The 27,968-nt window shown below is 59.3% G+C and overlaps 3 protein-coding genes across 8 annotated transcripts in view; 1 reads left to right on the top strand and 2 right to left on the bottom strand.

Annotated features, from left to right (window-relative positions):
- Positions 1-11,281, top strand: part of NIBAN2 (niban apoptosis regulator 2) — a 31,553-nt gene extending 20,272 nt beyond the window's left edge. For both annotated transcript variants that reach the window (XM_064393435.1, XM_064393436.1), the window contains exons 6-14: positions 3,624-3,739; positions 3,817-3,921; positions 4,957-5,119; positions 5,883-6,070; positions 6,239-6,394; positions 7,079-7,195; positions 7,622-7,729; positions 7,812-7,923; positions 8,644-11,281. In XM_064393435.1, the coding sequence (XP_064249505.1) occupies positions 3,624-3,739; positions 3,817-3,921; positions 4,957-5,119; positions 5,883-6,070; positions 6,239-6,394; positions 7,079-7,195; positions 7,622-7,729; positions 7,812-7,923; positions 8,644-9,926 (2,348 nt within the window). In that variant the 3' untranslated portion in view covers positions 9,927-11,281. The remainder of the gene's footprint in view (positions 1-3,623; positions 3,740-3,816; positions 3,922-4,956; positions 5,120-5,882; positions 6,071-6,238; positions 6,395-7,078; positions 7,196-7,621; positions 7,730-7,811; positions 7,924-8,643) is intronic.
- Positions 11,248-16,721, bottom strand: SLC31A2 (solute carrier family 31 member 2). Of its 3 annotated transcripts, none has more exons than XM_064393438.1 (4): positions 16,380-16,721; positions 13,677-13,743; positions 12,685-12,853; positions 11,248-12,138 (listed from the first exon to the last, which is right to left on the bottom strand). In XM_064393438.1, exons 1-4 carry the CDS (start codon positions 16,383-16,385, stop codon positions 11,970-11,972), a joined length of 411 nt encoding a protein of 136 aa, XP_064249508.1. In that variant the 5' UTR covers positions 16,386-16,721; the 3' UTR covers positions 11,248-11,969. The 3 variants fall into 3 exon arrangements, with proteins under 3 accessions (XP_064249508.1, XP_064249507.1, XP_064249509.1); XM_064393437.1 differs by lacking the exon at positions 16,380-16,721 and adding an exon at positions 14,345-16,368; XM_064393439.1 differs by lacking the exon at positions 16,380-16,721 and adding an exon at positions 14,644-16,366.
- Positions 16,722-17,303: 582 nt separating this feature from the next.
- Positions 17,304-27,968, bottom strand: part of LOC135283180 (collagen alpha-1(I) chain-like) — an 81,805-nt gene continuing 71,140 nt past the window's right edge. For all 3 annotated transcript variants that reach the window (XM_064393707.1, XM_064393709.1, XM_064393708.1), the window contains 26 exons: positions 27,639-27,746; positions 27,239-27,292; positions 26,893-27,000; positions 26,543-26,596; positions 26,185-26,238; positions 25,912-25,965; positions 25,460-25,513; positions 24,482-24,589; positions 24,311-24,364; positions 24,126-24,179; positions 23,787-23,840; positions 23,361-23,414; positions 23,126-23,179; positions 22,876-22,929; positions 22,172-22,225; positions 21,354-21,407; positions 21,225-21,278; positions 21,007-21,060; positions 20,880-20,897; positions 20,664-20,717; positions 20,413-20,475; positions 20,033-20,198; positions 19,687-19,793; positions 19,336-19,416; positions 18,935-19,123; positions 17,304-18,625 (listed from right to left, as the gene is read on the bottom strand). In XM_064393707.1, the coding sequence (XP_064249777.1) occupies positions 18,476-18,625; positions 18,935-19,123; positions 19,336-19,416; positions 19,687-19,793; positions 20,033-20,198; positions 20,413-20,475; positions 20,664-20,717; positions 20,880-20,897; positions 21,007-21,060; positions 21,225-21,278; positions 21,354-21,407; positions 22,172-22,225; positions 22,876-22,929; positions 23,126-23,179; positions 23,361-23,414; positions 23,787-23,840; positions 24,126-24,179; positions 24,311-24,364; positions 24,482-24,589; positions 25,460-25,513; positions 25,912-25,965; positions 26,185-26,238; positions 26,543-26,596; positions 26,893-27,000; positions 27,239-27,292; positions 27,639-27,746 (1,962 nt within the window). In that variant the 3' untranslated portion in view covers positions 17,304-18,475. The remainder of the gene's footprint in view (positions 18,626-18,934; positions 19,124-19,335; positions 19,417-19,686; positions 19,794-20,032; positions 20,199-20,412; positions 20,476-20,663; positions 20,718-20,879; positions 20,898-21,006; positions 21,061-21,224; positions 21,279-21,353; positions 21,408-22,171; positions 22,226-22,875; positions 22,930-23,125; positions 23,180-23,360; positions 23,415-23,786; positions 23,841-24,125; positions 24,180-24,310; positions 24,365-24,481; positions 24,590-25,459; positions 25,514-25,911; positions 25,966-26,184; positions 26,239-26,542; positions 26,597-26,892; positions 27,001-27,238; positions 27,293-27,638; positions 27,747-27,968) is intronic.

Raw genomic sequence — 27,968 nt, 5'->3', positions numbered from 1 at the left:
TCCAGTGCCTGGAGGGGCTCCAGGAGAGCTGGAGAGGGACTGGGGACAAGGCATGGAGGGACAGGACACAGGGAATGGCTTCAGTCTGATAGACAGTGGGGTTAGATGGGGTTTAGGGAAGGAATTGTTCCCTGTGAGGGTGGGCAGGCCCTGGCACAGGGTGCCCAGAGCAGCTGTGGCTGCCCCTGGATCCCTGGCAGTGCCCAAGGCCAGGTTGGAGCAACCTGGAATAGTTGGACATGCAGGACATGGAACAGGCTGATTGTAAGGTCCATTTTAACCCAAACCAGTCTGGGATTCCATGACTGAGTATCTCATCAATGCCAGCATCACCCCCCAGCTCCCTGGAGCATCCCTGTGCCCAGCTCCATCCTCTGCCCATGAGGGAGTATTTCCAGGAGCCAGCACAGAGCCTGGCTCCAGAGCTGCCCTGATGCCCATTTCCCACCCTGAGGGAGAAAATATTTGTTAATTAAAGTCACCAAACCCCAAAACCCTCCTGAGGGCCTGGGGCTGTGGGCAGGGGGTGCAGAGCTCTGGGCAGGGGGTGCAGAGCTCTGGGCAAGCATGCAGGGCTGTGGGCAGGGGTGCAGGGCTGTGCAGGGCTGTGCAGCTGGGTGGAGGCAGGACCTGCCTCCCACATCAGTGATACTCTGGCAGGAAAACACGATTTTCCTGCTTGGCTGTGGCCTGGGCACTCCTGGGCTGAGCCCCAAGTGCTGGCCATGCTTGGGATGGTGAGAAATTTCCTGAGGAAGGTGGTGCCAGAGCTGAAACCTGCTCAAAATCAGGTGTTTTAATGGGTATTTTAAACTCTGCCCAATTTCTAAATGCTTCTTTCATTCCTGGGAACGCTGGTTAGCCTCAATTTTGCCTCAGTTTTGCCAGAGCTGCTGTAATAGGGTGGGATCTGGAGCCTGGGTTTCACAGAGTGTTTCCATCCCCCCATGTTGGATTAAATCTCCTGAAAAACTTCTCTTTTTATTTTGTGCTGGGGTCTCTGAGCTCGTTGGGCTGAATGTGCCCCCTCCTTTTTGTGGGGCTGGGTGCTGTGACCCCTCATCCCCCTGAGGATCATTTCTGGATGAGCTCAGCACCCCAGAGCCCCCAGTGCTGGCTGAGCAGCAGCTGTGAGCAAAACCAGCTCTGGATAAAACAGGAATTGATCTCCTGCTAACAAACCCCCAGTTTTCATCTCTAATTCCCCTCCCACCTGCTGGGTGCTGCTGAGGGGCACAGGGGAGGTGTGGGCCCCTCCACCACCCCTCTGCCAGCCATGGGTGTACCAGAAAATCCTCTCCTCCCTCTGCTTCTCCTCAGCATGTGATGGAAATGCCTTCCCAAGTGGGCAGTGGCCGAGGAGGGCTCGGTGCCGCATTCCTCCAGCCCGGATTTGTCTGTGACATTGTCCTTCCTGCCCCTCTCTGCTCCTGGGAGCTCCAGGATCCTGTTTCATATTCCATGAAGGCTCTTTTGTTGTTGGAAAGCACTTTAGGTTGTTGGGGTTTTTTTTTCCCTCTAAATTAGAGGCTCTGTTTCTGCCTCTGGCTGTGATTGGTGTGGGAATTTTCAGCTCCCTGTCTCAGACTGTGTTTGTGTAACAGCAGCTCCTCTGTAAGGACTGGGGATGTGCAGCTCTGTTCCTCACACAGACGGGGTCAGCCTGGTCCCTGGAGCCCCTGGCTGCTCCAAAACTGTCCCTTGTCCAGTCTGATGTCACCTGGGGCTGGGCAGTGCCCACCCTGAGGACTCCTACCCTTTGTTCCAGGAGGATTTGAGTTAAAAGGGATCTTAAATCCCATCCAGTGCCACCCCTGCCATGGCAGGGACATCTCCCACTGTCCCAGGCTGCTCCCAGCCCTGTCCAGCCTGGCCTTGGGCACTGCCAGGGATCCAGGGGCAGCCACAGCTGCTCTGGGCACCCTGTGCCAGGGCCTGCCCACCCTCCCAGGGAACAATTCCCAATTCCCAATATCCCATCCATCCCTGCCCTCTGACAGTGGAGCCATTCCCTGTGTCCTGTCCCTCCAGGCCCTAAACCACACATTAATGAAGGAAACTCATTAAATTTGCCCTGGGAAGTGGCACGGGGGCTCCTTGCACCAGCCCTGCCTGCACAGGGCACAGGGAGTGGGATGGGCTCAGGGATGTCCCCAGGCTCAGCCTGGAGTGAGTGACCTTGGGAAGGCTCTTGGGAGGCAAATCCTGCCCCAGGCCTGGCAGGGACAGGAGGTGAGGATTGTCCCACCTGGGAGGGATCTGAGCTCCATGGCTGGAGCAGCTCCAACCCCTGGAAGCTCAGCCCAGCTCTGGCTCCCACCAAAGACTGAGAAAGGAGCAGATTTTACTTTCTCAGTGTTTTTTTTTTTTTTTCCTGATTATTAAGCTGCCCCTTAGCAAAAGCTGCTTAGGCTTGGAGTTAATTGTAATCACCTTAGAAAGTCTGTGTGCACTGGGAGAGATCTGCTCACTGCCCCAGGCTGTCCCTCCTGGACACCTGGCCGTGTCCCCAGCCCTGCCAGGTGCTGTGGGACATGTCAGCAGTGTCCCCAGCCCTGCCAGGTGCTGTGGGAGGTGTCAGCACTGCAGGGATGATCCCTGGAGCAGGCTCAGATCCCACCCTGATCCCCTCCTCTGGGCATGGGGAGGGGAGTTGGGCTGGAGGTTTCTCTCCAGGGGTGTTTCCCTGCCTGGCAGGGACCTGCAGAGCCCGGACAGGCAGGGACAAGGCAGGGACACACATGGGACATGTGGGACAGCTCCCGGGCTGTCCTGCCTGCCTGCTGTCCCCATCTCCTCCCTGTGGAGGCTCCCAGCCCTGCCCCTCCTGCTGGGTGCTGGGGCGGGCTGGGGGTGACACCTGAGTCCCTGGTGCTGCAGTGACTCTCCGGGGACAGCCTGAGGCCTCTTGGGCACTTTGCTCTTCCTTCCAAGCCACGCTGCTCCCTACAGGGCCCCTCTTCCTGCAGCCCCCCCCAGCTGGCCCATTCTGCAGGGCTGGGGCTCACTGGGTGCTGTGTGGGCTTGGGGGTAACTGAACCCCCCCATCCTGGTGAGCCCCTGCTCCTGCTGTGCCTTTGGACCTCACTGAGCCCCCAGGTCCCTGTGCACCATTTGGGGGTCACCGAGCCCCCATCCTGCCAAGTTCCTGCTCCTGGGTGCCTTTATGGGTCACCGAGCCCCCAGGTCCCTGTGCACCATTTGGGGTTACTGAGCCCCCAGGTCCCTGTGCACCATTTGGGGTCACTGAACCCCCAGGTCCTTGTGCACCATTTGGGGTCAGCGAGCCCTCATTTCCCTGTGCACTATTTGGGGTCATTGAGCCCCCAGGTGCCCATGCACCATTTTGGGGTCACTGAGCCCCCAGGTCCCTGTGCACCCTTTGGGGTCACTGAGCCCCATCCTACCCAGCCTCCCTGCCCTCGGGGTGGCTCTGGAGGATCACTCTGGATGTATCAGGAGCCCCCCAGCCCCTGCTGCCCCTGCCCTGTCAGGGGCAGTGCCTTGGGACAGGATCCCAATCCCGGGTCCCAGGGTGTGGGGGAAGCACACAGAGGTGGGTGGGGGCGCTGGGCCGCCCCTCATTCCCCATTCCAGGCTGCTCACCCGCGTCCCCTCCGCAGGGATCTCCGAGGACTCCAAAGTGGAGGCTCCAGCCTTCACGGACGCCATCCGCATGTACCGGCAGTCCAAGGAGCAGTACGGCACCTGGGACATGCTCTGCGGCAACGAGACCCAGGTGAGCACCGCTCCCAAACCCGGCTAACAGGGCTGGGGGGGCTGAGCAGGCTCCCCAAAAACCTCCTGCCTCCACAGGTGCTGAGCAACCTGGTGATGGAGGAGCTGCTCCCCGAGCTCAGGAGCACCATCGGCCCCCGGCTGAAGGGCAAAGCCCCGGAGCGCCAGCGGACCTGGATCCAGGTGAGGGGCTGGGGCTGCCGGGGGTCCCCACCGCCTGCCCCCCTCCCCGGCCCGGGGAGCCTCCCTTCCCCGCCGGGCTCCGTGCCCACCGCCTTCGCTGCCCCCTTCTCCCGGCCCCTTGCAAAGAATCCGTCCTTTCTCCAGAGTGGATTTTTAAAGCTCCTTCTGTGCCCCTGCCCAGCCCCGCCTGGGGCCAGGAGCAAACAGGAGGAAGCCCAGCCCTGGAGCGAAGGCTGTCCCGGCTAAATTTAGCGAGCCATTTTTAGAGCAGCGCGGGCTAAATCCAGCCCAAACCCTTGCGAAAGACTGAGGGCTCTTCAGAGCTGCCTGCTAAAACCTTAAACCCCGATAATTACCACCAGGCTCGTAATGGGCCACTTGAGCGGCCTGAAAACACACAAACTGCTTTTCCAGTAGCTGCGGTGGCTGGGAAGGAGGGAGGAGGGGAGGGCTCCGCATCCTGCCAGCCCCAAAATCGCAGCCTTTGGCAGCAAGGTGAGCGTGAAGCCTCAGCGAGCGGCTCCATCCTGCTCAGGAGGTTGGCTCTGGGAGCCCAGGGAGGGGGAACAGGGCAGGGAACAGATTTCAGGGTGGCCTGGGGCTCTCCTGCTTGGACCACCACTGGTCCCTGGACCACCAGTGTCCTCAGACCTGCAGCCATCCTGGACCTGCAGCATCCCCAGACCTGCAGCATCCCCAGACCTGCAGCATTCCAGACCTGCAGCCATCCTGGACATGCAGCACTCCTGGACATGCAGCATCCCCAGCCCTGCCTGGGGCAGGTTGCCTGGTGGAGGCAGTGCTCACCTCTCTGCCCCTCCAGCACCACTTGGAAGCAGTTTCTGCACTGCAGAAACTCCATCTCACCCTGCTGGGGGGTCCCTGGTGTGGAAACCCCTGGCAGGCTGTGGGGAAGGCTCCTGTCAGGGCACAGGGGATGGCTCAGCAGGTGCTGCAGCCAGCTGGAGCTGCAGGCGGTGGCTGGGGGTGCAGCTGGAGGCGTGGGGGGTCTCTGACATCCCCCTGTGCCCCCAGGTGTCGGATGCTGTCTACAGGATGGTCTATGAGCTGGCCAAGGCGCAGTACGACGCAGCCGTGGCCAGGTGTGAGCAGGAGCGGCCGCAGCTGGAGAGCACCATCCGCACCGACATGGACCAGATCATCACCTCCAAGGAGCACCTGGCCAGCAAGATCCGAGGTGCAGGGGTGCCCTGGGATGTGTGGGGGTGCCCATGGCTTCTGGGGGGGCTGTTCCTGGGGTGCAGCACAGCCCCTGGCACCCTTGGGGGGGTGCATGTCCCCACTGGCATTGTCCCAGGGGGTCAGGGACAAGGTGGGCAGTCACCCCCTGTAGTAAAACAAGGTGACCCCTGAGGCAAGGAATGATTGGGATCCTACTCTATTGATTCAGAATGCTGAACACTCACTTTATTAAACTGTATTATATTACATTATAACTATATTAAAGAGAGATATTATACTATATCATACTACTAACTGAAAAACTCGTGACTGTCTGCAGACTGACAGCCCACACTGCTTGGACTTGATAGGCTAATTAACATAAACAATCTCTACTAGAATCTAATTACCAAATTCCTTCAGGTAAACAATCTTCCCGACACATTCTACGTGTGCAAAACACTAGGAGCAGCAAGCAGAGATAAAAATTATTTTCTCTCTGTGCTTCTCCAGGAGAAGCCTGAGAGAGAGGATTATGTCTCTCTCTGTTCAGAGAATGTGAATGGCACAACCCCCTGGCATGGCAGTGGGGCAGGAGTGGGTTCAGGACAGACCAGGGGCACTCTGCAGGAGTTCTTGTGGTGTTGTGAAAGGGGAGACTCCTCCTGAGGGGTTTGGGAGCAGGGGCAGCTCCTCCTCACTGGGGTGGGTGTAGGATGTGATGTGAAGGGCTAGAAGGAGAGAGGAGCCTCACCATCCCCATCCCTGCTCTTTCCCAGCCTTCGTGCTGCCCAAGGCAGAGGTGTGTGTCCGTAACCACGTCCAGCCCTACATCTCCTCCATCCTGGAGGCCCTGATGACCCCCACGAGCCAGGGCTTCGCCGAGGCACGGGAGGTGTTCTTCAAGGAGGTGACTGACATGAACATGAACGTCGTCAATGAGGGTGGCCTGGAGAAGCTGGCAGAGGTGAGACCTGGTGGTGTTCCTTGCTAGATTCAGGGTGACAGGGCCAGTCCTGTTCCACCCCCAGTGTGGACAGCACTGGGAGAGCCCAGGCTGAGGAGAATCCACCCATGTGGGGTGGAGTGTCCCTGCCTTGAGTAGTGGAGAGGCTGAGCTTGGCTTTGTCCCCAGTACATGGAGAAGCTCTCCCACCTGGCCTTCCACCCTGTGAAGATGCAGTCATGCTATGAGAAGATGGACCAGCTGAAACTGGAGGGTCTTCAGCAGCGATTCGATGTCTCCAGCACGTCTGTCTTCAAGCAGAGGGCCCAGATCTACATGAGACAGGTGGGATGGGGCCAGAGTCCTTCCCTGTCCCCCTGGGCTGGGAACAGAGGTTTGAGGAGCCCAGGCTGGTCCAGGCTGGGATGTCTGTGCTGTCTCAAAGGGATGATGGAGCCCCTTTGGTCTGGAGCCTGTGGTGGGCTGGGGCATCCTGGCACAGCTGCCCTTTGCCACCGAGCCCACTGGCACCAGCAAGGTCCCTAAGCCAGCTCTGGGGTCTGGTCCAGCCTAAGCTGGCGTGGGGTGTAGGAGGATGAGGAGATGCAACACCAGCTCTGAGCAAGCTCCTCTCCCAACACCCCTGATCCTGGGGGCGAGGGCTGTGGATGCCACGCTGGGACGTCAGGGATTTGTGCACAGTGAAGGCTCTTTGCCTGTTGAATATTGGGAAGGAATTGTTCCCTGGGAGGGTGGGCAGGCCCTGGCACAGGTTGCCCAGAGCAGCTGGGGCTGCCCCTGGATCCCTGGCAGTGCCCAAGGCCAGGCTGGACAGGGCTGGGAGCAACCTGGGGTAGGGGGAGGTGTCCCTGCCATGGCAGGGGGTGGCACTGGATGATTTTAGGGTCCCTTCCACCCCAAACCAGTGTGGGGCTCTGTGCTAAGTCTCATCTCGGTGTGGCAGTGCCCCAAGAGCCCCCTGCCCCCCTTTGGGTGCCCCCCACGCTGACCAGGTGTCTCTGGTGGCAGCAAATGGACGATGCCGTGTACACCTTCGAGACACTGCTGCACCAGGAGCTGGGCAAGCTGCAGGGCAAGGACGACCTGTGCAAGTCCATCCAGCGCATCCTCGAGAGGGTGCTCAAGGTGAGCCAGGGGGTCAGGCCTCTGGTGGCCTCTGGTGGCCTTTAGTGGCCTTTGGTGGCCTTGTTCCAGGGCCAGGGAAGAAGCTAGCAGTGGTGTTATCTATTTCAAAAGTCTTTTAGGGTTTTCATGGATTTTGCTGGGGGCAGGGAAGTGGGAAATCACCTGGAGGAGCCAGGTCCCCTCTGAGCACGTCCATAAAACCCCCCCAGGGTTCAGACTGGCCCCCAAACCCTCCTGCAGCCAGCAGTGGAAGAGCTGGCTCCTACCCGGGCTCAGAAACACTGGAAAACAGCTGGAGAGAGGGATGTGAGGCCAGAGGGGTCTGTGTGAATGGGCTGGGGGCCAAATCTCAGGGGTTTGTGCCTGTGGGCAGGGGGCTGCCAGCCCACAGCCCTGGGTGACCCGGGGCACCCTCTCATCCTGCAGAAATTCGACTATGACAGCAGCACTGTGAGGAAGAAGTTCTTCAGGGAGGCCCTGCTGCAGATCACCATCCCCTTCCTGCTGAAGAAGCTGGCACCCACCTGCAAGGGGGTAAGAGGGGAAAGTTTGGGGTGAGGGGCTGGAGCATCCATTCCCCCCAAACTGCTGGGCTGAGCCACCTCTCCCCTGGCAGGAATTAGCCAAGTTTCAGGAGCTGATCTTCGAGGACTTTGCCAGCTTCATCCTGGTGGAGAACACCTACGAGGAGGTGGTGCTGCAGTCGGTCATGAAAGACATCATGCAAGGTAGGGACCTGTGGCACCTGGTGAGGAGGGGTGACCTCTGCAGGGGGCTGGGGGCTTTGTGAGAAGGGGGTGACCCTCTGCAGGATTTTGGGGGCTGTACAGGATTTTGGGGACACCCTATGACAGGGGCTGGGACAATGCCAGAGCCAGCTGGGGGCTGTATGAGGAGGGGGTGACCACATGTGGGGTGCTGGGGGCTGTGTAAGGAGGGGTGACCCCATGCAGAGTGCTGGGGACTCTGTATGAGGAGACCCTCTATGTGACCCTCTGGGGGGTCCCTGAGGAGGGGTGATCCTATCCAGGAGATCAGCTCAGGGCTGGATGAGTGACTCCATGCAGGGTGCTGGGGACTCTGTAAGAAGGAGTGACCCCAGATAGGGTGTCTATAAAGAGGGGTGACCCTGTGCAGGGTGCTGGGGGGTCCCTGAGGAGTCGTGATTCAATTCAGGGGATCAGGTCAGGGCTGTATGAGGTGGAATGACCTCATACAGGGCTTTGGGGACCCTATAAAGAGGGGTGACCCTGTGCAGGGGCTGGGGGCTGCCCTAGAAGCAGCTTTCCCGCCTGGCTTCCCCCCTGGCAGGGCTGAGCAGTGGGTGGGATGCTGCCCACCCTGCCCAGCTCCAGCCACCTGTGCCATCACCCACGGGGAGGTCTGGGCAAGGTGCCCCAGCCCTGCAGTGCCCGCAGCCCCCCTGAGCTGTCCCTCCCTGTCCCCAGCTGTGAAGGAGGCGGCCGTGCAGCGGAAGCACAACCTGTACAGGGACAGCATGGTGATGCACAACAGCGATCCCAACCTGCACCTGCTGGGAGAGGGGCTGCCCATCGACTGGAGCGAGGAGTGCAGCGGGCAGCCCGAGGCCGAGCCGGCGGCTGAGCGGCGCCGCAGGGCCAAGCAGGTGGTGTCGGTCATCCAGGACGACGAGGGGGCCCTGCCCTACGGGGCCGAGGCGCTGCTGCAGCCCGGCTCCCCCGAGGCACGGGAGCCAGAGGAGGCACACCCCGGGCTGCCCCCGAGCCCCCCGGATGCGGTGAAGGAGATCCGGGAGGCGCTGGCACAGGAGAGCCCCGGGGATGGCACCGGGGCGGAGCCGCGGCTGATGAACGGCACCGATGGCAGCGGTGCCAGCGAGGAGGGCGTGCTGCTGGCAGGGGCTGCCCCAGGGGGTGTCACACAGCGAGGGCCAGCCCGTGATGGGGACGGCGTGCACTGTGCCACAGCGGCATCACCAGCACCCGGAGCTGAGGTCCCATCAGGGACTGGGAGGGAACGTGGCACACCGGCATCATCACCTGTCCCTGGAGCTGAGGTCCCATCAGGGACTGGGAGGGAACGTGGCACACCGGCATCGTCACCTGTCCCTGGAGCTGAGGTCCCATCAGGGACAGGGACACGCCGGGCTGCACCAGCACCGCCTGTGCCTGTAGCTGAGGTGTCATCAGGGGGACAGTGTGCCACACCAGCATTGTCACCTGTCTCTGGAGCTGAGGTCCCATCAGGGACTGGGAAACAACGTCCTGCACCAGCATCACCTGTGCCCAGAGCTGATGTCCCATCAGAGCCTGAGGTGCCCCATGCCACACCAAGATCATCTGTACCAGCTTCCCCTGTGTCTGGAGCTGATGTCCCATCAGGGGCTGAGGTGCCACATGTCACACCAAGATCATCCGTGCCAGCATCTCCTGTGCCCAGAGCTGATGTCCCATCAGAGGCTGAGGTGCCACACGTCACACCAAGATCATCCGTGCCAGCGTCCCCGGTGCCCAGAGCTGACCCATCAGTGTCCAGCGTGCCCCACGGCTCAGCAGCACCGGCCAGCCCCCGAGCCCGTGTCCCAGCAGAGGCGCAGGTGCCCCGTGGCACAGCAGCGCCACCCGGAGCCCAGAGCCCATCGGCAGCGTGTCACCAGCGCAGTGACAAGGAGACGGGCGAGCACGGGGCCAGCCCCCCGCAGCCCAGGGGCACCACAGAGAGCGGTGAGGGGGTGCAGACTGAGTTCTAGCCCCAGCCCCCGCCACGGACTGGCCCCGGTGACACTGGGGCTGGGGGAGGGGATAGGACCCCCGGGATGGAGAGCAGCACTGTGGGAGAGGGAGGGGATGGGGACACCGAGACCTTACTGCCTAACGGGGGTCCCCTGCCAGGGGGCTGCCACAGCCACAGCCCCCGCCGGGTCAGACTGGGGTGGCCCCAGCCTGCCGTGGGGCGTCCCCTGCACTCTGCTCTGTCCTTCTTCTGCCTTATTTTCTTTCCTACTGAGGAGATGCTTTACTGAAGAGCTTTATCTGCCCCCCACGCCAGTGCCTGGGGCTGCTGGGGGGGCTGGCACTAGCCCTGCTGAGGGTGGGTGTGTGGGACACGCCTGGCTGTCCCCAGGGTTGTCCCTGCCCCAGTCTGGGGTGTTTCCTGAGAGCCTGCCCTCTGCCACCCACCCGGGGGTTTCCTGGGACCCTGCCCTCTGCCACCCACCCGGGGGTTTCCTGGGAGCCTGCCCTGTGCCACCCACCCGGGGGTTGCCTGGGAGCCTGCCCACTGCCGTCCCCACCTGGCCAGCTCCAGGAGGGCCAGTGGGAGCAGGGGCTGCAGGGGATGATGGCAAACAGGGACACGACAGGGACAGCAATGCTGGGGGGGCTTGAGACACTGCTGAGGGGGAGAGCGCTGGGACAGCCATGGGCTGTGGTAGGCTGGGCTCAGAGCATCCAGGCTGGGCTCCCAGTACCCAGGCTAGGCTCACAGCACCCAGCACCCACCCCCAGCCATCCCCACCCCTAGGAGCTATCTAGGAGCTATTTTAAGTTCAGAGTTCAGTCTCTGGGGGAAGGTGGCACTCACACCGTGTCCCAGCTGTGCCTGGCAGGACAGGGATAATTCTAGGCTCAGCTCACTGTGCACTGGAGAGATCCCAGCCCTTGCCCTCCAGATCTCCTCAGCACCTTCCATGGATGGTTTCTCCAGCTTTGCAGATTTTGGCATCTGCTGTGATGGCTGAGCAAAGAGCAGGGGTTTGCTGACCCCCCCGTGTGTCATGGGGACAGAACTGCTGCAGCCCCCACACGGTGATGCCAAAAGCCCTGGAGGTGCTGGGGGTCTGCAGGACCCCTGGGTGTGACACCTGGAGCAGGGACCAGCACCCTGACACCCACCTGTGCCCAGGTGCCACCGTTCCTGCCTCAGAAGGGGGGTGCCCAGACTAACCGACTCAGGGGGGCCCCCAAAGTGCCTTGGGAGGCCCCCCTCAAAGTGCCTTTCTCTGTGAACTTCAAACCTGTCTCTTCCAGGATATTTTATTAAGAAAGTTATACAAATGTTTAAAGATATGCTTATAATTAATAAAATGGAAAAGCTTTATTTAAAGCCAGAGGAGACTCTCCTTATTCCTGAAGTACTTCCCTGGGTAGGGCTGGGGATCCCCGGTCCCACTGTGACCCAGGGGTGTCACATCCTGAGCCCACCCAGCAGTGACACAAAGCAGGAGTGGAGCTGAGATGATTTTATTCAAAGGGGTGTCCTGAGGAAGCAGCAAGAGGCACCTGGAGCAGCATTTCCCCCCTGGCACAGCCACACCAGCGGCTCAGGGGCTGCTCCAGCCCCATCCCTGAAGAGCAGGAGCGGGGTGGGGGTGGCAGGACCCCCAGTGTCCCCAAAGGCACTGTGTGAAGAGGGGCTTGGTGCAGGGCAGCTCTGGGCAGGAGGGTCCCTGTCCCCAGCAGTCACCGGATCGTTCCCGTTCCAGCCAGGATGAACCTCCTCAAAAAGCAGGGAAGAGGAGAAAATTCCAGCACTCCCCCACTGTCACCACCCAGACAAAGGTCCCTGAGAGCCGGGGGACAGCCACCAGCCAAGGCCAGTGGCAGCGTGGTGAGTGCTGGCCATGGGGCTCCCTGTCCCCAGAGCGGGGCCAGCCCCGAGGGCCACCAGCAAGTCCTTGGGGGTCTGTGTCCCACAGAGCACAGGGACAGAGACAGACCCAGCAAAAGTGACAGCAGCTATTCCAGACGAAGGAGCAGGAGGTGGGACACGCGTGCCACCACCTCGGGGGGCTCTAGCCCCGGCCCAGCAGGGGGTACACCATGAAGTAGCCCAGGGTGGAGCCTGCGATGGCCCCCAGGAAGATCCAGGCGTTGTAGGACATGACAGCCAGCATCACCATATAGCCCAGCACCACCTGCACCACGTGGAACAGCGTCTGGGCCACGTGGAACCAGAACCACCTGGGAAGGAGAGGGGAAATGCCATCAATGAGGGGCTGGGACAGCTGGAATCGCCTCCCACCGGGAGCCTGGAGAGGCCAGAGGGGGATTTGGGCAGCAGGGAGAGGGGTGGGGGCTACAAACAGCAGCTCAGGGGGAAATCCTGCTCCAAAATCAATGAGGCTGGCAGTAAGAGCAGCCTCAGGAATGATCTGGGATTGAATACAAGAGCAAAAACCCAGGGCTTGGCCCCAAAGGAAAAACTGCCAGGGCCAGGCTTGTGGGGACTGAGTTGCTGCTTGTGCCCACCCCCAAACCAGCAGGACCCTCCTGCACCCTGCACAGCAGCTCCTGGAGGGGAACACGAGCCTCTAGGCACCACCCTGGACACTTCCCAGAGGATCAGGAGGGGCTGGGCTGCCTCTGGAGCCACCTCCCCAGGCTGCACACACCCCCCTTCCCTGGCAGCCGACAGCTCCTCCTCGCAGCCCTTCTCCCCCCTGTGCTGGCCAGGGGCCCGCAGAGCCATCGCTGAGCCCCAGGGGGGTGCGGGGGTCCCTGTGGTACCTGCCCTGCGCGGGGTCGCTGTCCCCCTCCTGTGGCTGGGTCAGGGCCTCCTGGCTGAGGCTGCGGGGCAGGGCCAGCAGCGCCCGCCGCAGCAGCACGGCCTTGCCCATCTTCACGGCCTCGTAGAGCACGGACAGCAGCAGGATCACCAGCACCGAGAGCACCATCCCTGCGGGAGAGACACCCCGACACTGCCCAAGCACGGGGACAGCCTGGCGGGGTGACGGGGCCACAGCAGGGCCCGCCATGGGGGGTTTGGGAATATCCGTGGGGGGCTCCTGGGGCTGGGGCTGGGCAGCAGGGTTGGTCAATGTCAGGAAATGGTTATTCAGCTTTTTAACTCGCACAACTAGGTAAGAAAAGCCCTCTGAGATCATTGAGTCCAACCTGTGATCTCATCCAACAGCACCTTGTCACTCAGACCATGGCACTGAGTGTCCCATCCAGTCCCTCCTTAAACACCCCCAAGAACAGTGACTCCACCACCTCCCTGGGCAGCCCCTTCCAGTGAAGAAAGTTTTCCTAATGTCCAGCCTAAACTTCTCCTGGCTCAGCTTAAGGCTGTGCCCTCTTGTCATAGAGAGCTGCTGTGAAACAAACACACAGCTTTGTATCGAGTCCACAAAAAACATGGGAGTTAAAATATGATGTTGGGAAAATAAACAAAAACAGAAAGAAAATTGCGAAAGTGGGAAGCTGAGCCATTCCTGAGTGATCTGGGGGGGTTGGAAGGCTGAGGGGGGACTTCACACAGCCCCTTCCTGCTGCTCTTGGCTTGGGAGAATCAACCCCTGCCTGGGGAATGCCCAGGGCACAGCACAGCTCAGCAGGGAGGGCCAGGTCCTGCCAAAAACTGCTCCAGGAGCCCACAGCTCTGCAGTGAGGGGATGGAAGGACAGGGATGGATGGATGGATGGATGGATGGATGGATGGATGGATGGATGGATGGATGGATGGATGGATGGATGGATGGCCCAGTGCTGGCTGCCTACCTGTGGGGCTGTGGACATTCCAGAAGTCGAAGAGCAGCACTGCTGTGTCCGAGAAGTAGAAGGTCATCTGGAAAAGAGGCCAGGGAAGGGCAGTGCAGGAGCCCCTCGGGGTGATGGGTGCCCTGTCACTGTCAGCAGGTCCCTGCACCCCCACCCTGGGATGCTCATCTGGGGATTCACCAAATGGTGCAAGTTTTTCCCCAGTTCTGAAACGGGAAGAGGAACTTGCAGAGACAATTCACAGTCACGCTGACTGGGCTGAACTCCCTGTGAGCTCCAGCAGGACAATTTGCACCCCCAGCAGCAACTCTGTGTCTGGGCTGTGACAAAAAGCCAGTTTACCCCTGTGACAAAGAGAGATCCACGTGGATTTGAGGAGGGAAGGCCCCTGGGGACAGGTGCAGGCTGAGGGGAAGCTGGTGGGCAGAGCCTCTGCTCCCCTCTGCCTCCCAGGGCAGAGAAACTTCCTGCACTGCCAGAACAGCCAAAAACTCATCCACCAAGGCACCCAGAGCCACAAGAGTGACCACCCAGCGATGGGGACCAGGTCCAGAGGAGCATCAATCCCAACACTACCAGGACCTGCAAAGCCACCACCCCTCTCCTTCACCCTGCTGAAACAGGAGGAGCAGGAATTGCTCTTGTGTAACATCAGCTGCAGAGCTCACAGCCAGCTGACACATCTTGCTCAAAAGGTGGAATTTTGCTGGGTTTTTCATGTTCCCTTTGATGAATCTCCCTAGGAGGTGTTTGTGGAGCTCACAGCTGCTCCTCTCCTGCACAGATCCGTGTTTGGCTGCTCTTTCCTGCCTTTTCCAGCACCAGCAAAGGTGACTGGCAGGACCAGGACCAGCCTGGGCCAGAAATACCATCCAGTATCCCGTGGGTGTTCAGGGCACAGCCCAGCTCCAGTTACAGCCCTCGGCCCTCCTCACCCACAGCACATTAGCACATGTAATTGGCTCACCCTTTTAAGCCTCCTTTGGCCACAGATTAATCATAATTAGCCTTTAAATGAAGCTATTTCTCCTTCACAGGCTTCACCCACAGGTGGTGGAAGGAGCAGGTGACAGTTTTAGGGATGGGCAGAATCAGAGTCATTAACTTTGGAAAAACTCTCTAAGATCCTGAAATCCAAACATGCCAAGGCCTCCACTAAACCCCGTCCCTAAGTGCCACCTCTCTATGATTTTTAAACAATTCCAGGCATGGTGATTCCACCCCTTCCCTGGGCAGCCTGTTCCAGAGATCCAGAAATCCCTTTGCTGCCCCAGCCTGGGATGGAGCCACACATTTTTGGGTGCCCAGAGTGGGTGTGACCCCAAAATGATGCTCCTTGGACCAACAGCGATTCCACAGAGAGATTTCTTGGTGGGTGAAGGTCAAGAGGGAAAAATCCTAACAATCCCTGCATTCTTCCCACTGCTGGCAGGGAGATGTCCCAGGCTGAGGGAGGGGATCCTGTCCTCCCCCACCTGCCCCCGCAGGAGGGATTGGATTGAGCAGGCTCCCAGGTGAGGCTGCGCCCAGCTCCTCCCCCGCAGGAATTCACACCGGGGAAAAAATGCTGTTGGGAAATCTGTGCTCAGGGTGCATTTAGGGCAGGATCTGCTGCACTTTTGGGGTTGTTCTAGCCAAACCAGTGGTGCCTGCACAGAGCAGTGCCAGGCTGCATCCCAGCCTGCTGCTCCAGCCTAACTGGGATGTGTGATCCCACAGTTTGGGATAAAGCTGCCTTCCTGCAGCACCCCGAGCCCACTCTGGGGACACGCTGCTCACGGGGGTGTCCCCAAACTGGGATCCTCCTTGGGACTGTGCCACCCTCCAGGCCTTGCTGCTTCAGGGGGCTGGGAGCCCTAAACATCAAACAGAACCATGGAATGGTTTGGGTTGGAAGGGATCCTAAAGCTCATCTTGTCCCAGCTCCTGCCATGGACACCTTCCACCACCCCAGGCTGCTCCAAGCCCCGTCCAACCCGACCCTGGACAATTCCAGGGAGATTTAAGAAGTTATGAGGGGATTAATGGGTTCCAGGGAGCTTTCAGGGGTTGCAGAGTGTATTCCCAGGGCTCCAGAGGGGGTTTAAAGGGATCCAGGGGAATTCATGGGGTTCCAGGTGGGGATTTGCATGGTCCCAGGGTGGGATCACGGGCTTCCAGGAATATTTAAGTCCTCTAGAGAGGACTCACGGAGTTTCAAAGGGGATTAATGGGGTTCCAGGGGGGACTCACGGGGATCCAGGGGGGATTTAGGGGGTTCCAAGGTGGAATAACGGGGATCCAGGGGGGATTTAAGGGGTTCAAGGGGGGAATCACGGGGCTCCAGGGGGGATTCATGGGGTTCCAAGGGGATTTAAGGGGTTCCAGGGTGGAGTCATGGGGTTCATGGGAGGATTCACGGGGTTCCAGGGGGGAATCACAGGGATCCAGGAGGGATTTAAGGGGTTCCAGAGGGGAATCACGGGGTTCCAAGCAGATTTAAGCGTTTTCGGGGGATGGAATCACGGGATTCCAGGGTGGAATCACGGGGATCCAGGGGGGATTTAAGGGGTTCAAGGGGGGAATCACGGGGCTTCAGAGGGGAATCACGGAGCTCCGAGCAGATTTAAGCGTTTCCGGGGGTGGGAACCGCGGGGTTCCAGGGGGATTTCCAGGAAGGTCTCCCGGTACGGCGGTGCCGTGCCCGTGCCCTCCGGGGCTCACCTGCATGGCGGCGGCGGCGGCGGCGGGCGCGGGGCCCGGCCCGTCCCCGCGGGGCTGCGGTCACGGCGCTGCCACGGCGATGTCGCAGCCCGTCACACGGGTGTCGCAGCCCGTCTCGCCGCTGTCGCAGCCCGTCGCGGCCTGTGGCGCGGGGCTCCCCGGGAGCTGTAGTGCGGGGCGGCCCCGGGCCCGTCCCCTCCTCCCGCGGCCCGGCCCGGCCCCTGCGCTTTCGCTTTCCCTTCGCTCTGGCTCCATCCCGGTGCCGGGGCTGATACAAACCGCCCCAGGGGTTTTATGCTGGTCCCCCCCAGCCCCCTGAGAGTGCTGAAAGATTTTCAGCCTAGAGAGGAGAAGGCTCCAGGGAGAGCTCAGAGCCCCTGCAGGGCCTGAAGGGGCTCCAGGAGAGCTGGAGAGGGACTGGGGATAAGGCATGGAGGGACAGGACACAGGGAATGGATCCCACTGCCAGAGGATATTGGGAATTAGGAATTGTTCCCTATGAGAGTGGGTGACCCTGGCACAGGGTGCCCAGAGCAGCTGTGGCTGCCCCTGGATCCCTGGCAGTGCCCAAGGCCAGGCTGGACATCGGGGCTGGCACAGTGGGAGGTGTCCCTGCTGTGAAAAATGTGTATTTTATGATTGGCTTTTTTGCAAGTATTAAAATGAATGTTGTATTATGCTAGAAAGTTATGCTACATTAGTTTTCTTAAGTGGCGTATTAAATATAGTTTTAGGTTATAACATAACGTTAAAATAGAAACTATGCTATGCAAGATATTTGTTTAAGAAAGGACTTGCACCAGATAGGAGCCACAGGACACCTAAATCTTTCAGAGAAAGGGAATTTATTGCTCCCTTATCAGCAGAAAATTAACTTCTTCCCACCTGGCTCAGACTGGAAGATGGCATGAGGATTAAGAGGAAGAAGTTGACAATGACCAGACAGAATTCTGTGTTTGAATGGAATTTATGCATCATGTATGAGATGTATGACTATGCAACAGGCGATTGTTTTTAAGGGTTAATGCTCTGTTAACAGGGGTCCTTTTTGGGCTTGTGTTGCCTAGAAAAAGGTACCCAGACGGCCGTATATCTTTGTCTCATATTGTCCTAATCTTAAATGTTCAAATTTTACTCCAATTATATTACTATTTTTATAACCATTTTATTACTATTAAACTTTTTAAATTTCAAAAATAAGTGATTGGCGTTTTTCACACCTGCCATGGCAGGGGTGGTACTGGATGGGATTTAAGTTCTATTCCAACCCAAACCATTTAGGATTCTGTGCTTTTATTTTCCCTACAGACAGGCAGGACAAAGGGGAACTTTTCCTTCCAGCTGTGACTAGAAGCACACAGATGATTGCTCCATGCTGGGGCATTCCAACCATCCCCATTACACCTGGGAACAGGGAGTGCTGAGCTGGCCCTGCCTCAGTTTCCCCAAGTGCCAGCAGGTGCAGATGCCCACATAGGCACCCAGTGCTACAGTGCCTGTCTCTACACCACTAAAATCCCTCTCAGTGAGATGGAGACTCAAAACTGAGGCAGGATTTGGGGGGGATTGACATTTTCACCTCTTTGCAGCACTTGGTGCCTGGCTGGGAGGGAGGTGCTGGAGCAGCAGCACACTGGGCTCTCCCAGGCGCACCAGGGCCACTTCCCAGCCCAGTCCTGGGCAATCAATGCTCCAACCATTTGTGCACTTGACCCTGGAAAAGAAAAGCTCCTTTCCTTCCCCTTTTCCCAAGCTGGCAATAGTTTTGCTCCTTGTTTTTTTTTTTTTTCCTTTACAGACAGTTCCCAGCAATTATAACTCTCAAACCTCCCCCAAGCAGTCATTAAATCAGCACCTTCTCATATATAATATATACATATATAATATATATATATAATTTATAGAGAAATGACTTCTGTAAACAATATTCCTCAACTGCAGAAGGAAGTGGAGTCCAGGGCATAATGCAGCTCCAAACACAGCAGCACTGTGGAGCAGGTGGGAGCCCTGTGCCACCCCCAGCATCCACCTGTCCCCCTCGGGATGTCTCTTGTGTGGGGACAGAACCGGCTGGCTCGGTTTGGGTGGCACCACTTTCAGCTGAAGCAAACTGGTCCGACTGTGAAACCAAACTGGTGCGAGGCGTCGCCGTTGTGGAACACGGCCAGGTCCCGCAGGGGCAGCAGCCACAGCTCCTCCGTGCTGAACTGGAAGATGGTGTCGGTGATGGAGGACTCGTTGTCCAGCTGAAATGACCACCAGGGACAGCTGAGCGGCACCAAACCCCTCAGCCAGGGGCCTGCAGCTCCCTTGGCTGCTCCTTGTTTCAGCCAGCGTCCATCCCCAGCCCTTCCTGGCTTTGCCAGGGTGGTGACCTCTGCCAGGGCCCACCCCATTCCCTGCCACATCCCAAGACCAGGAAGCTCCTTGGAATGGGGGAGTGGACGCTCTCCATCCCCATCCCAGCGTGTGCAGCCTCATCCCCCCGCTCCATCCCAAACTCTCCAGAGCTCGGGAGGCTCTGCAGGCAGCAGGGCTGCGTGGGCCAGGCTCACCAGGCAGCCCTGCAGGCTGGCTGCGTAGCTGTGATCCCGGGAGTCGGCCAGGAAGCGGATTTCCTTGCGGGGCTGGGGCTGGCCGCGCTCCGGGGCCGGTCTGCAGGAGTAGGAGACCTTCTGCGAGGCGCGGTGGCTGTGCAGGCGCAGGAAGCGGAGCTGCACCGCGCTGGCCCCCGCGTATTCCAGCTGCAGGGAGGGAGAGCCGGCATGCGGGGGCTGTGCTCCCCCAGGGCTCAACCCCGGCAGGGTTTAAGCACTGGGGTTCCTCGCAGAAGGAGTGTCACATCCCTCTGTGCACAGCCAGGGGAGCTGGGGGCTGTCCCAGCACTGCAGGGTGGCACTTGGAGACCCCCGAGCTCAGCTCTGTGTCCCCGCGGCTCTTCCAGCCGGGCACTCACCAGGAAGCCCCCGGGCAGGGTGCTGAACCACTCAAAGGTGTTCTCAGAGCTGTAGGTGCTCAGCCAAGCCTTGATGGGGACCTGAGGGGATCGGGGACAATTGTCACGCTGTCCCCGCAGGGGATAGTGGCACTGACAGGACAAGGAACCAGAACAGAGCCCCTGTGTGTCCCTGCAGCCTGGCACACACCGTGACCAGGATCCTCACTCCCTGCCAGGGCAGTGGGCACCACAGCAAGGGACTGGTCACCACAGTAAGGAATTGGTCACCCTGTCCTCTCCAGCCGACCAGCCCTTGTCCCCACCCACCCTGAGGGGTCCCCCAGCTGCCCCATAAAAGCCACCCCGTACCTGGTTGTGGACGGGGGCGATGCAGGTCTCCCCCCCGGCTGTGAAGTTGCAGAAGGCCCTCAGCGCGTCCTGGGGGCTGCCCTGGTTAGGGTCAATGTAGTATTGCCCTGGAGGGAGGAGAGGACAGCCCTGGCACCCAGGTTTGGCACAGGGAGGGTGCCACACAGTGCCATCCCACCCCAGCTGGCAGCCTGGCTGCCAGCCCATTTCTCCAGGGATGCCCACGAAGCTCATCTGACCTCATTCCCCAAAATCCTCATTCCCTCTTTATCTAAAAGAGCTGCCTGTCCCTTCACAGGCTCTGGAAACCAGGCCAGGCCCAGGGGGGCCCCCATGCCCCTGGTACCGTCGGGCAGGCCGGGGTGAGCCAGCAGCAGCTCCTTGCAGGTGGTGGCTGGTTTGGTTTTGGTGCCATTGGGATGCTCCACGAGGGCTTGGAGCTCCCGGCTCAGGCTGTCCAGCAGAGCCCAGACCACGGTGTAGTTCAGGTGGTTGGAGGAATAAATGAGGTGCTGAAACAAAAAGGAGGGGATATCACCAAGCTGACCATAGATCCCCCACCAGGAGCCTCATCAGGTGTTGAGGAAGGGGATGGCACATGCAGGGGACAAGGACAAGTGTGGGGGGACAGGGAGTAGCTGGATCTTCTTGGTCCTGGTGCACAGGGGACCTCGGAAGCAGCAGGACATGGGACAGCATCCCTGACAGCCCCTTTGGATCACTCACCTGCAGCTCCTCCTGGGACAGCATCACCGCAGGCCCGCTGGGACCAGGGGGGCCAGCCAGACCCTGGGGGACAGTGACAGCGCTGGTGGCACTGGCTGCTGCCCACGAGCTCCTCAGCGAGCTCCTCCACCAGTGCCAGCAGCTGGACATCCCTATGGAATGACAGCATGGCACGGCAGGGCCTCACTGCCACGTTTAGGGGAGTGAGGGACCCAAATTCTGGGCTGAGGGGGGTTTGTGGCTCTGCTTACCGGCATTCCCGGCGTGCCCCTGGGGCCTGGCAGGCCCGGGAAGCCTCTCAGCCCCTGCCAAAGGAGGAGGTGGAGAAGGGAAGGAAAGCAAGGGGGGAGATGCTGCTGTGCTGAGCTGCACCCCCACGGGCCCCCTGCACCCCTGGGGGAAGTGGGAAGGAGGGGAGGGATCCCATGGCAGGGCTGATCCCGCTCCAGCTGCTCCCCACTGCTTACTTTGGGTCCAGACGAGCCCTGGAAGGGAAGGACGGGACCAGGATAAGAGGGAGGCAGGTGGGATCAAAGCTGCATCCCCGTGGGGTGAGGAGTGAACCCCAAACCTGCGGGAGGGGGAAGCACTCACCGGTGTCCCGGGAATTCCAGGGTGTCCCTGTGGGCCAGGGGGGCCAGTGTCACCCTGCAAGGACAACAGAGAGCTCAGGGCAGTGCACAGGACATCCCCCAGCCTGGCATCCCTCTACAACCCAGCCCCGTCCCCAGGTGGATTTTATATGGAAAAACAAGAAATTCACCCCAAACACTCATTTCAGCCCCTAACATCCCTCTCCACCCTGCCCTTACCTGCTTTCCCTTGGGTCCTGGCCTCCCAGGGAGACCGTGGGGTCCTGGCTTGCCCTGGAAACGTGGCAGGATGTCACACAGGGTGACAAGGGACCAGGGGGAAGGATAAGAGCAAAACCTGTCACACACCTTGAAGCCATCGTCCCCTTGCTGGCCCAGGTCACCCTTGTTGCCCTTCTCACCCTAGGAGAGAGTCAGGGAGAGCTTTGGTGGCAAAGGGAAGGACAGAACCCCCGGGACACCAGTGTGGGTGAGGAAATTCCCAGTTAGGGTTGGCTGCAAAACCTCTGGAGCAAAAACCCTGAACACCCATCCTTTTGGTCCCAGAGAATTCACTGCAGCAGGGATGAAAGGATCACCCCAGACTAAAACATCTCTCAGGAAAACCTTGGAAGTTGCCAGGAAGCACTTGGAGAGAATAAAGAAGATTCTTGGTGTGCTGAAGCCAGAAGCAGGGGAAACATCCCAGCACAGCCTCCCCTCTGCCTGCTCTCCCAGGAGCTGCTCACTGGGCTGACAATTAATTTAAAGTTTTAATGATTCCCCAAGTTTCATTTTCCTGAAGGCTCTGAGCAGCTCCCCAATGCCTGAGATGGGATGGGATCCATGGGATGGGATGGGATGGGATCAATGGGATGGGAATCCATCAGGAATGGCACAAGGGAGGTTCAGCTCATGGTGCATCAGCATCAATGCTGAGAGCAGGAATTAAAAGGCTCCACACTGCTGCTTGCAACTCCAGGAGGATGGAAAAGCTGCAAAAGGCCTGGATTTGGGAGAAAATCTAAAGGTTCCATGTCTCAGCATCTGGGAACATGGTGGCCAACCCCAGAGAAGGATGGTGCAGCCATCAGGGCTCAAAAAGAGGGGAGTAAGGGATGGCATTCAGCAAATTAAATGCCACCCTGCGCCCAGTGTCCCTGCTGTGCCTGGCACGTGTCCCCTACCTTGTGTCCTTTCGGTCCAGGGTCTCCTTTGATGCCCTTCAGCCCCGGGATGCCCTAAGAGAGAAACATGGAACTCCCTCACCCTGAGCTGCTCCTGTCAGCCCCTGGCAAGGAGGGCCCTCCCCACACCTGAGGATTCTGAGGATTTGAGGCAGTTTTAGAAGCTTTGAGGCATTTTCTCATTGTTTCTTTGACTTTTGCTTTCAGGATCCCTCAGCAAAGTCCATTAAAAATGCACTGGAGGTGCCTTGGCTGGCTGAGAATATCCAGCTTTTTTTTTTGTGTGAAGTTGCCAAAGTTGGGCGCTTTTTATTTTAAGCAGAGAAAAAGAAATTTCTAGTAATTAAAATTAATATTTGGGTCCTTTTTGCTGGCTGCAGTTTGTGCCTCCAGCCGTGACAGCTCTCTGGGAAGGTGGACACAGTCCCACCAGTGCTCAGCACTGCCTGGCATCAGACATATGCCTAAAAGAAGGATTTGGCCTCCAGAATCACATTTTGGGAGTGGTGTGATTTGTCTGACTGCACACACCCTCCTGGGATGTCAGTTTGGGAGGAGAAGACAGGAGGAGATGGATGAACCATTTAAAAACTTCCCTCATCTCATTTTAAACAGGCCCCTGCTTCGGGTCCCTGCAGAGCCAGGTCACACAGTGGGGTCAGACAGGGAGCAGCCAGCACCCAAAACCCCACACTGATACTCACATAGGGTCCCTGGGGGCCCTGGGGTCCTGGAAGTCCTTTGTCACCTGGGTAGCCCTGAAATGCAAAGGGAGGAGGCCTGGCTGTGCCCAGGGTGATGCTGCAGGGCAGGGAGAGCAGCCCACAGGGGCTGGGGGGCTCTGGGGGGACAGAGCTCTCAGTGACCATGGTTTACTCTTTTCTAACCCTGGCCTCAGGCAGGTGGGAGCACCCCAAACTGCCAGGGGGGCAAGAAGCTGACAAAGCCACCTACCTTGTGTCCCCAGGGACCCCGCGGGGGCTGCTGGCCCATCTTGCCTCGCTTGCCCTGGGGACCACAGGTGAAAGACTCAAAGGTAGCTCCAAACTGATCCAGGCACCCCTCGTCCCTCCAGGATCCCCTCTCCAGGGATTCTGAGCCTCCAGAAAACTGGGACCACCCTGCAGAGCCTGCACGGGCTCCAGGAGCAGCTCCCTGCCACCCTCGTGGGGACAGCAGTGCCACTTACCCGTCTGCCAGCTTCTCCTGGGACCCCTTTGTCCCCTTCCTGCCCCGCGTCACCCTGGGGGAAAAAGAGAGGGGGGATGTGGGTCTCCAACAGCTCAGCCACATCCCAGGGCTGGGGAGGAGGAGATGGGGACAGAGCCCAGCAGGCACTGGGGGATTCTGGAGCTGGGCACCCAGAGCTGGGGAGGCCCCTGTGCCCCCCAGGGCCACCTGAGCCCAGCTGGAGGCAGGATCTGCCAGCCCCTCACCAAAAACCAGCCCAAGAGCATCCTGTGTTTGCCAGGTGGTGACAAACAGGCTCTCCTGGGCAATTCCCAGTTTGCTCCCCAAGGTCCCCAGCGGGACTGAGCAGCTCAGCCTTGCCCACCCCATGCCCAGTGGGCAGTGCCCCTCAGGTGCCATCCCCAGGGGAGGATTTTGGGGGTACCTTATCTCCTTTGCAGCCTTTCTGTCCTTTAGGACCAGCTCGTCCAGGAGGCCCCTAAAATCCCGAAGGAGAAGGAAAACCTGTAAGGACACTGTGCCAGGGATGCCCCCCTGGCTTCCCTCCCTGCCCTGCCCCAGTGTGCACAGGAGGATGCTCTAGGCTGGGATCTTCCCTTTGGGATTTTCCCTCTCTCTGGAGCAGGCTGGGCAGAAGGGGCTGTGGGAGGGTTCAGCAGGAGCAGGAGGTGGTGCCAGCATTGGACTTGTACACATCCAGGAGATGCCAGCATCCCCCAGCCTCCTTCAGGGAGAACCACCATGGCTCCATCCCACTCCTCACCATTTGTCCTGGTTTTCCTGGCTCTCCTGGCTCCCCTTTTGCACCCATCAGGCCCTAAGAAGGAAAACAGAATTCAAGGCAAATCCAAAACTTTGGCTTATTCAGATATTTGGGTTACTCTGTGAGGAACACAGATGTGGGAGGCTGGAAAAGCTGGGGCAGGGAATGAGGCAGAGCCTGCTCACCTCAGTGCCACTCAGCCCCGTGACTCCAGCTTCGCCCGGTGGCCCCAGAGCCCCCTGAGTTCATTTGGGGACAAAACATGAGGCTGGCACCAGGGGAAGGCAGGAGGGCACAGCTGGGGCTGTTGTCCCCAGGGATGTGCCCTGCCCGTCCCCGTGGAGCAGAGGCGTTACCTGCCGGCCTGGCTGGCCCTTGGTGCCCACCACTCCTCTGGCTCCCTCATGGCCGGTGTAGCCCCGGAGCCCGGGGGCACCTGCCAGCCCCCGAGCCCCCTGCGAGCCCTGCAGGGCACAGAGAGGGGGACACTGCTCAGCCCCGTCCTCAGCAGAGCCCGAGCAGCCACCCCTCCAGGGACTTCAGCTGCACTGAGCTTTGAAAATCAACCTGGAGTTTATTCCACAGCAGATTCCCCTGGGATTTATTCCACAGCAAATCCTCCTAGAGTTTATTCCACAGCAAACATCCCTGGAATTTATTCCACATCAACCCCCCCTGGAATTTATTCCACAGCAAATCCACCCAGAGTTTATTCCAGAGCCTGATCTCTCCCAGCAAATCACCCAAGCTAAAGGCTTGGAGCAACCTGGTCTGTGGAAGGTGTCCCTGCCCATGGAATCCAAAGAGCTTTGAGGTCCCTTCCAACCCGATTCTGGGATTCTGGGATTCCATAAGGGCATGTCTTTCCTGGGCAGAGTGGCACGGCAAGGTGGGACTGCAGGTGGGATTTATCCTGCAGCTGAGCTCAGGGTATCCATAACACATCTGGGGCTCTCTGCCATGCCCATAATGCCCATCCTGGAACTCCTCATGTGTTCCAGGCTCTGGGCAGCTCCTGGAGCCACAGGGACACCTGTGGATCTGCTCCAAGGAGGGGCAAATCCAGAGCCCTGGAGCTGCCTCGGGCAGATTGCAGCAGCCCAGGGTTACCTGTGCAACAGCCCTGGCACTTTGGCACAGCTTTTAACAGCTCTATTAAAATTCCTTTCAGGAGCTTTTGCTGTGGGAAATCCAAGGAAGCAGTGACTCAGTCCCAGAGCCGGGAGCCAGGCTGGCAGAGCTCCCTTTGCAGCCACCCCCAGGCTGAGACACATCCCAAAATGCCACCAAACTGCTTTCCCAAGGGAATTCTTGGGGGCAGAGCTGGTACTCACCACTGGGCCGGGCTTGCCACCATCTCCCTTCACTCCGTCATCTCCAGCCTGTCCCTGGGGGGACATGGGGGTTCAGAAAAAGCCCCTCACCCTGTGTCCTTCACCTCTGAGGGGACTTTGAGCATCCTGTCCCACATCCCACACCCAGCTGGCCAAGACAGCACTGGAACCACGTGGGAGTGAACAGGATTCAGCAGCAGGAGCTGGTTTTCCATGAGGCACCACTGGGTGCTGGAAAGGGTCTGATTTTAGGGGTTTAAATACTGGGAGTTTGGGGTTTTAGGGTCCTGGGATCAGTGCTGAGTATGAGGTGCTAAACCCCCTCCTCATTTCTGAGCCCCCCGACCTGGCCAGTGAAGGGGCAATAAATCCCTTGGGTTGTACTGGAAATAGGGAGGAGCTGGGGAAGCTTTTGGCAGTTCCCAGCTCTGCAACATTCCAGGCATCAGTACCTCGAATCCTGCAGCCCCAGCAGGTCCATCCACGCCTCGTGGCCCTGGGTCTCCCTGGGGAAGGAGGGAAACAGCTTTGTCTGTGGAAAACCCTTCCCTGCCTTGCTGGTTCTGGATCTCAGGGGTGTCCCATGGCAGGTCCCCGTGCCACCAGCCTGCCCAGGACACCCATGCAGCCTGTGCCAGCCCATTCCCACCAGGAGAGCTTGGGAAGAGGCCAGAAAAGGGAGTTTCACCCGGAGGTGAAGGGTTGGAGCCATCATCCCTCCATACCTTCTCTCCCTCGGGACCGTCGAGCCCAGGAGGACCTCGGAGTCCTGTCCCCCCCTGTTCAGGGCACAAGCAGAGGAGCCCGGGTCACTCAGCCCTGCCAGTGCTCCTGGTCACACAGATGTCCCCTGCCAGGTCTGGGATAGAAATGGGGCCCTGCCCAGTGCTCCCAATCATACAAATGTCCCCTGGCAGTGTTCCCAGTCACACAAATGTCCCCTCACCAGGTCTGGGACAGAGATGGGCCCTGCCAGTGCTCCCAGTCATACAAATGTCCCCTCCCAGTGCTCCCGGTCACACAAATGTCCCCTGGCAGGTCTGGGACAGGTTGGAAGGGGACAGGGGACATGATCTGACTTACAAACCATCCTCTGGCTCCAGCAGGTCCCGCAGCTCCAGTGACACCGCCCTGGCCCTGGCACACAGAGGGAGACAGACGTGTTCCCAGCCTGGCAGTGGAATTTGCAGGCAGCATTGCCCCCAAGTGCCCCACAAACCCAAACCTTCCTTTTGTGCCAGCAAGACCCAATTTTGGTGTCATGCCTGTGAGACATGAAACTCCCTAATTATGGAGATTTGACAGTTCCTAGGGTTTTCTGCAGCTCCCAGAGCCCAAGGTTTCCCAGCAGGGGTGAGTGCCCTCCTCGGCAGCCATCAGCCAGCCTTTGGGGACACTGGAGGGTGAGGCAGCCCAGCCCCAGCTGTACTTGCCAGCAAACCTTCTCGGCCCTTCTCTCCCTTCTGGCCTTTCCCTCCAATTTCACCTGGGGCAGCTCCTGGACCGGGAATTCCAGGAAGGCCCCTGGGGCCAGCATTGCCCTGCTCAGGGATGGAGATAAGTGTCACCACAAAGAGGGAAAAGGAACAGCAATAAATGAGTTCTGCATGGAGGTGAGCTCTGTCACCCTCTGGCCAGGTGCCACAGAGAGCAGGTCACCCTGGGCTGCTCCTCAGCCATGGGGACACCCCTGTCCTGCTCTGTCCCCACCATGGAGCAGCAGGCCAGGGGTGTTCCCGAGGTGCTGGAAAGAGGGACAGAGTTAGAGACACCCCTCACCTTCCGTCCCCGCAGTCCTGGCTCGCCCGGGTCCCCAGTGTCACCAGTGTCACCCTGCCCAGGGGAAATGCCCACATCAGACACAGCAGCTGCTCCCCAGCCCATCCCAGGGTAGGTTAAAAGCTGGGCTTTGATTTCCATGGGCTTTTCCACCCTCCCCTGGCCGGGATTTTGATGCTGGGTAAGGCACGGGGGCTGGGAGATCACCCCAGCTGTGACCCTGTACCCCAAAAGTGAGTGGGGACAAAATGCTGAGCACACCTTGCCCAGCACGGGGACCCCAAAGCATCAACCCCTGGTTCCATGGGAGCATCTCAGGCTCTGTGGGCAAAGCCATGGCATGGCCAGGGTCCAGAGGCAGCACCATTCGCATTCCCTGTGGGGACAATCCCACACGTACCTCCTTGCCTTGCTTCCCAGGCCGTCCTGGTGGCCCCTCTGTCCCCTCGTCCCCTGGCTCCCCAGGGCTCCCTCTGATGCCTGGAGCTCCACAGCTTCCTGCCTCTCCCTGGATAGGATGAAGACGACCAGGATGATTTCTTGGCTGCCTTTTCCAGCTGGGCCTGGCTCTGCCCACCATCATTTCCCATACTGGGAAAATCCAGTTTCCTTATGGGACCCCCCTGCCATGCCCAGCAACGTCAGTCCCCAGGCATGAGGATGCTGGGGGGGGTTTCAAACACCTGCCATGGATCCAGGTGCCTGTGTGACCCTGCAGGGATGGGGTGAG

The sequence above is a fragment of the Passer domesticus genome, chromosome 18 (assembly GCF_036417665.1).
Source record: "Passer domesticus isolate bPasDom1 chromosome 18, bPasDom1.hap1, whole genome shotgun sequence".
Taxonomy (NCBI): Eukaryota; Metazoa; Chordata; class Aves; order Passeriformes; family Passeridae; genus Passer; species Passer domesticus.
This window is presented reverse-complemented; position numbering and strand designations above follow the sequence as displayed.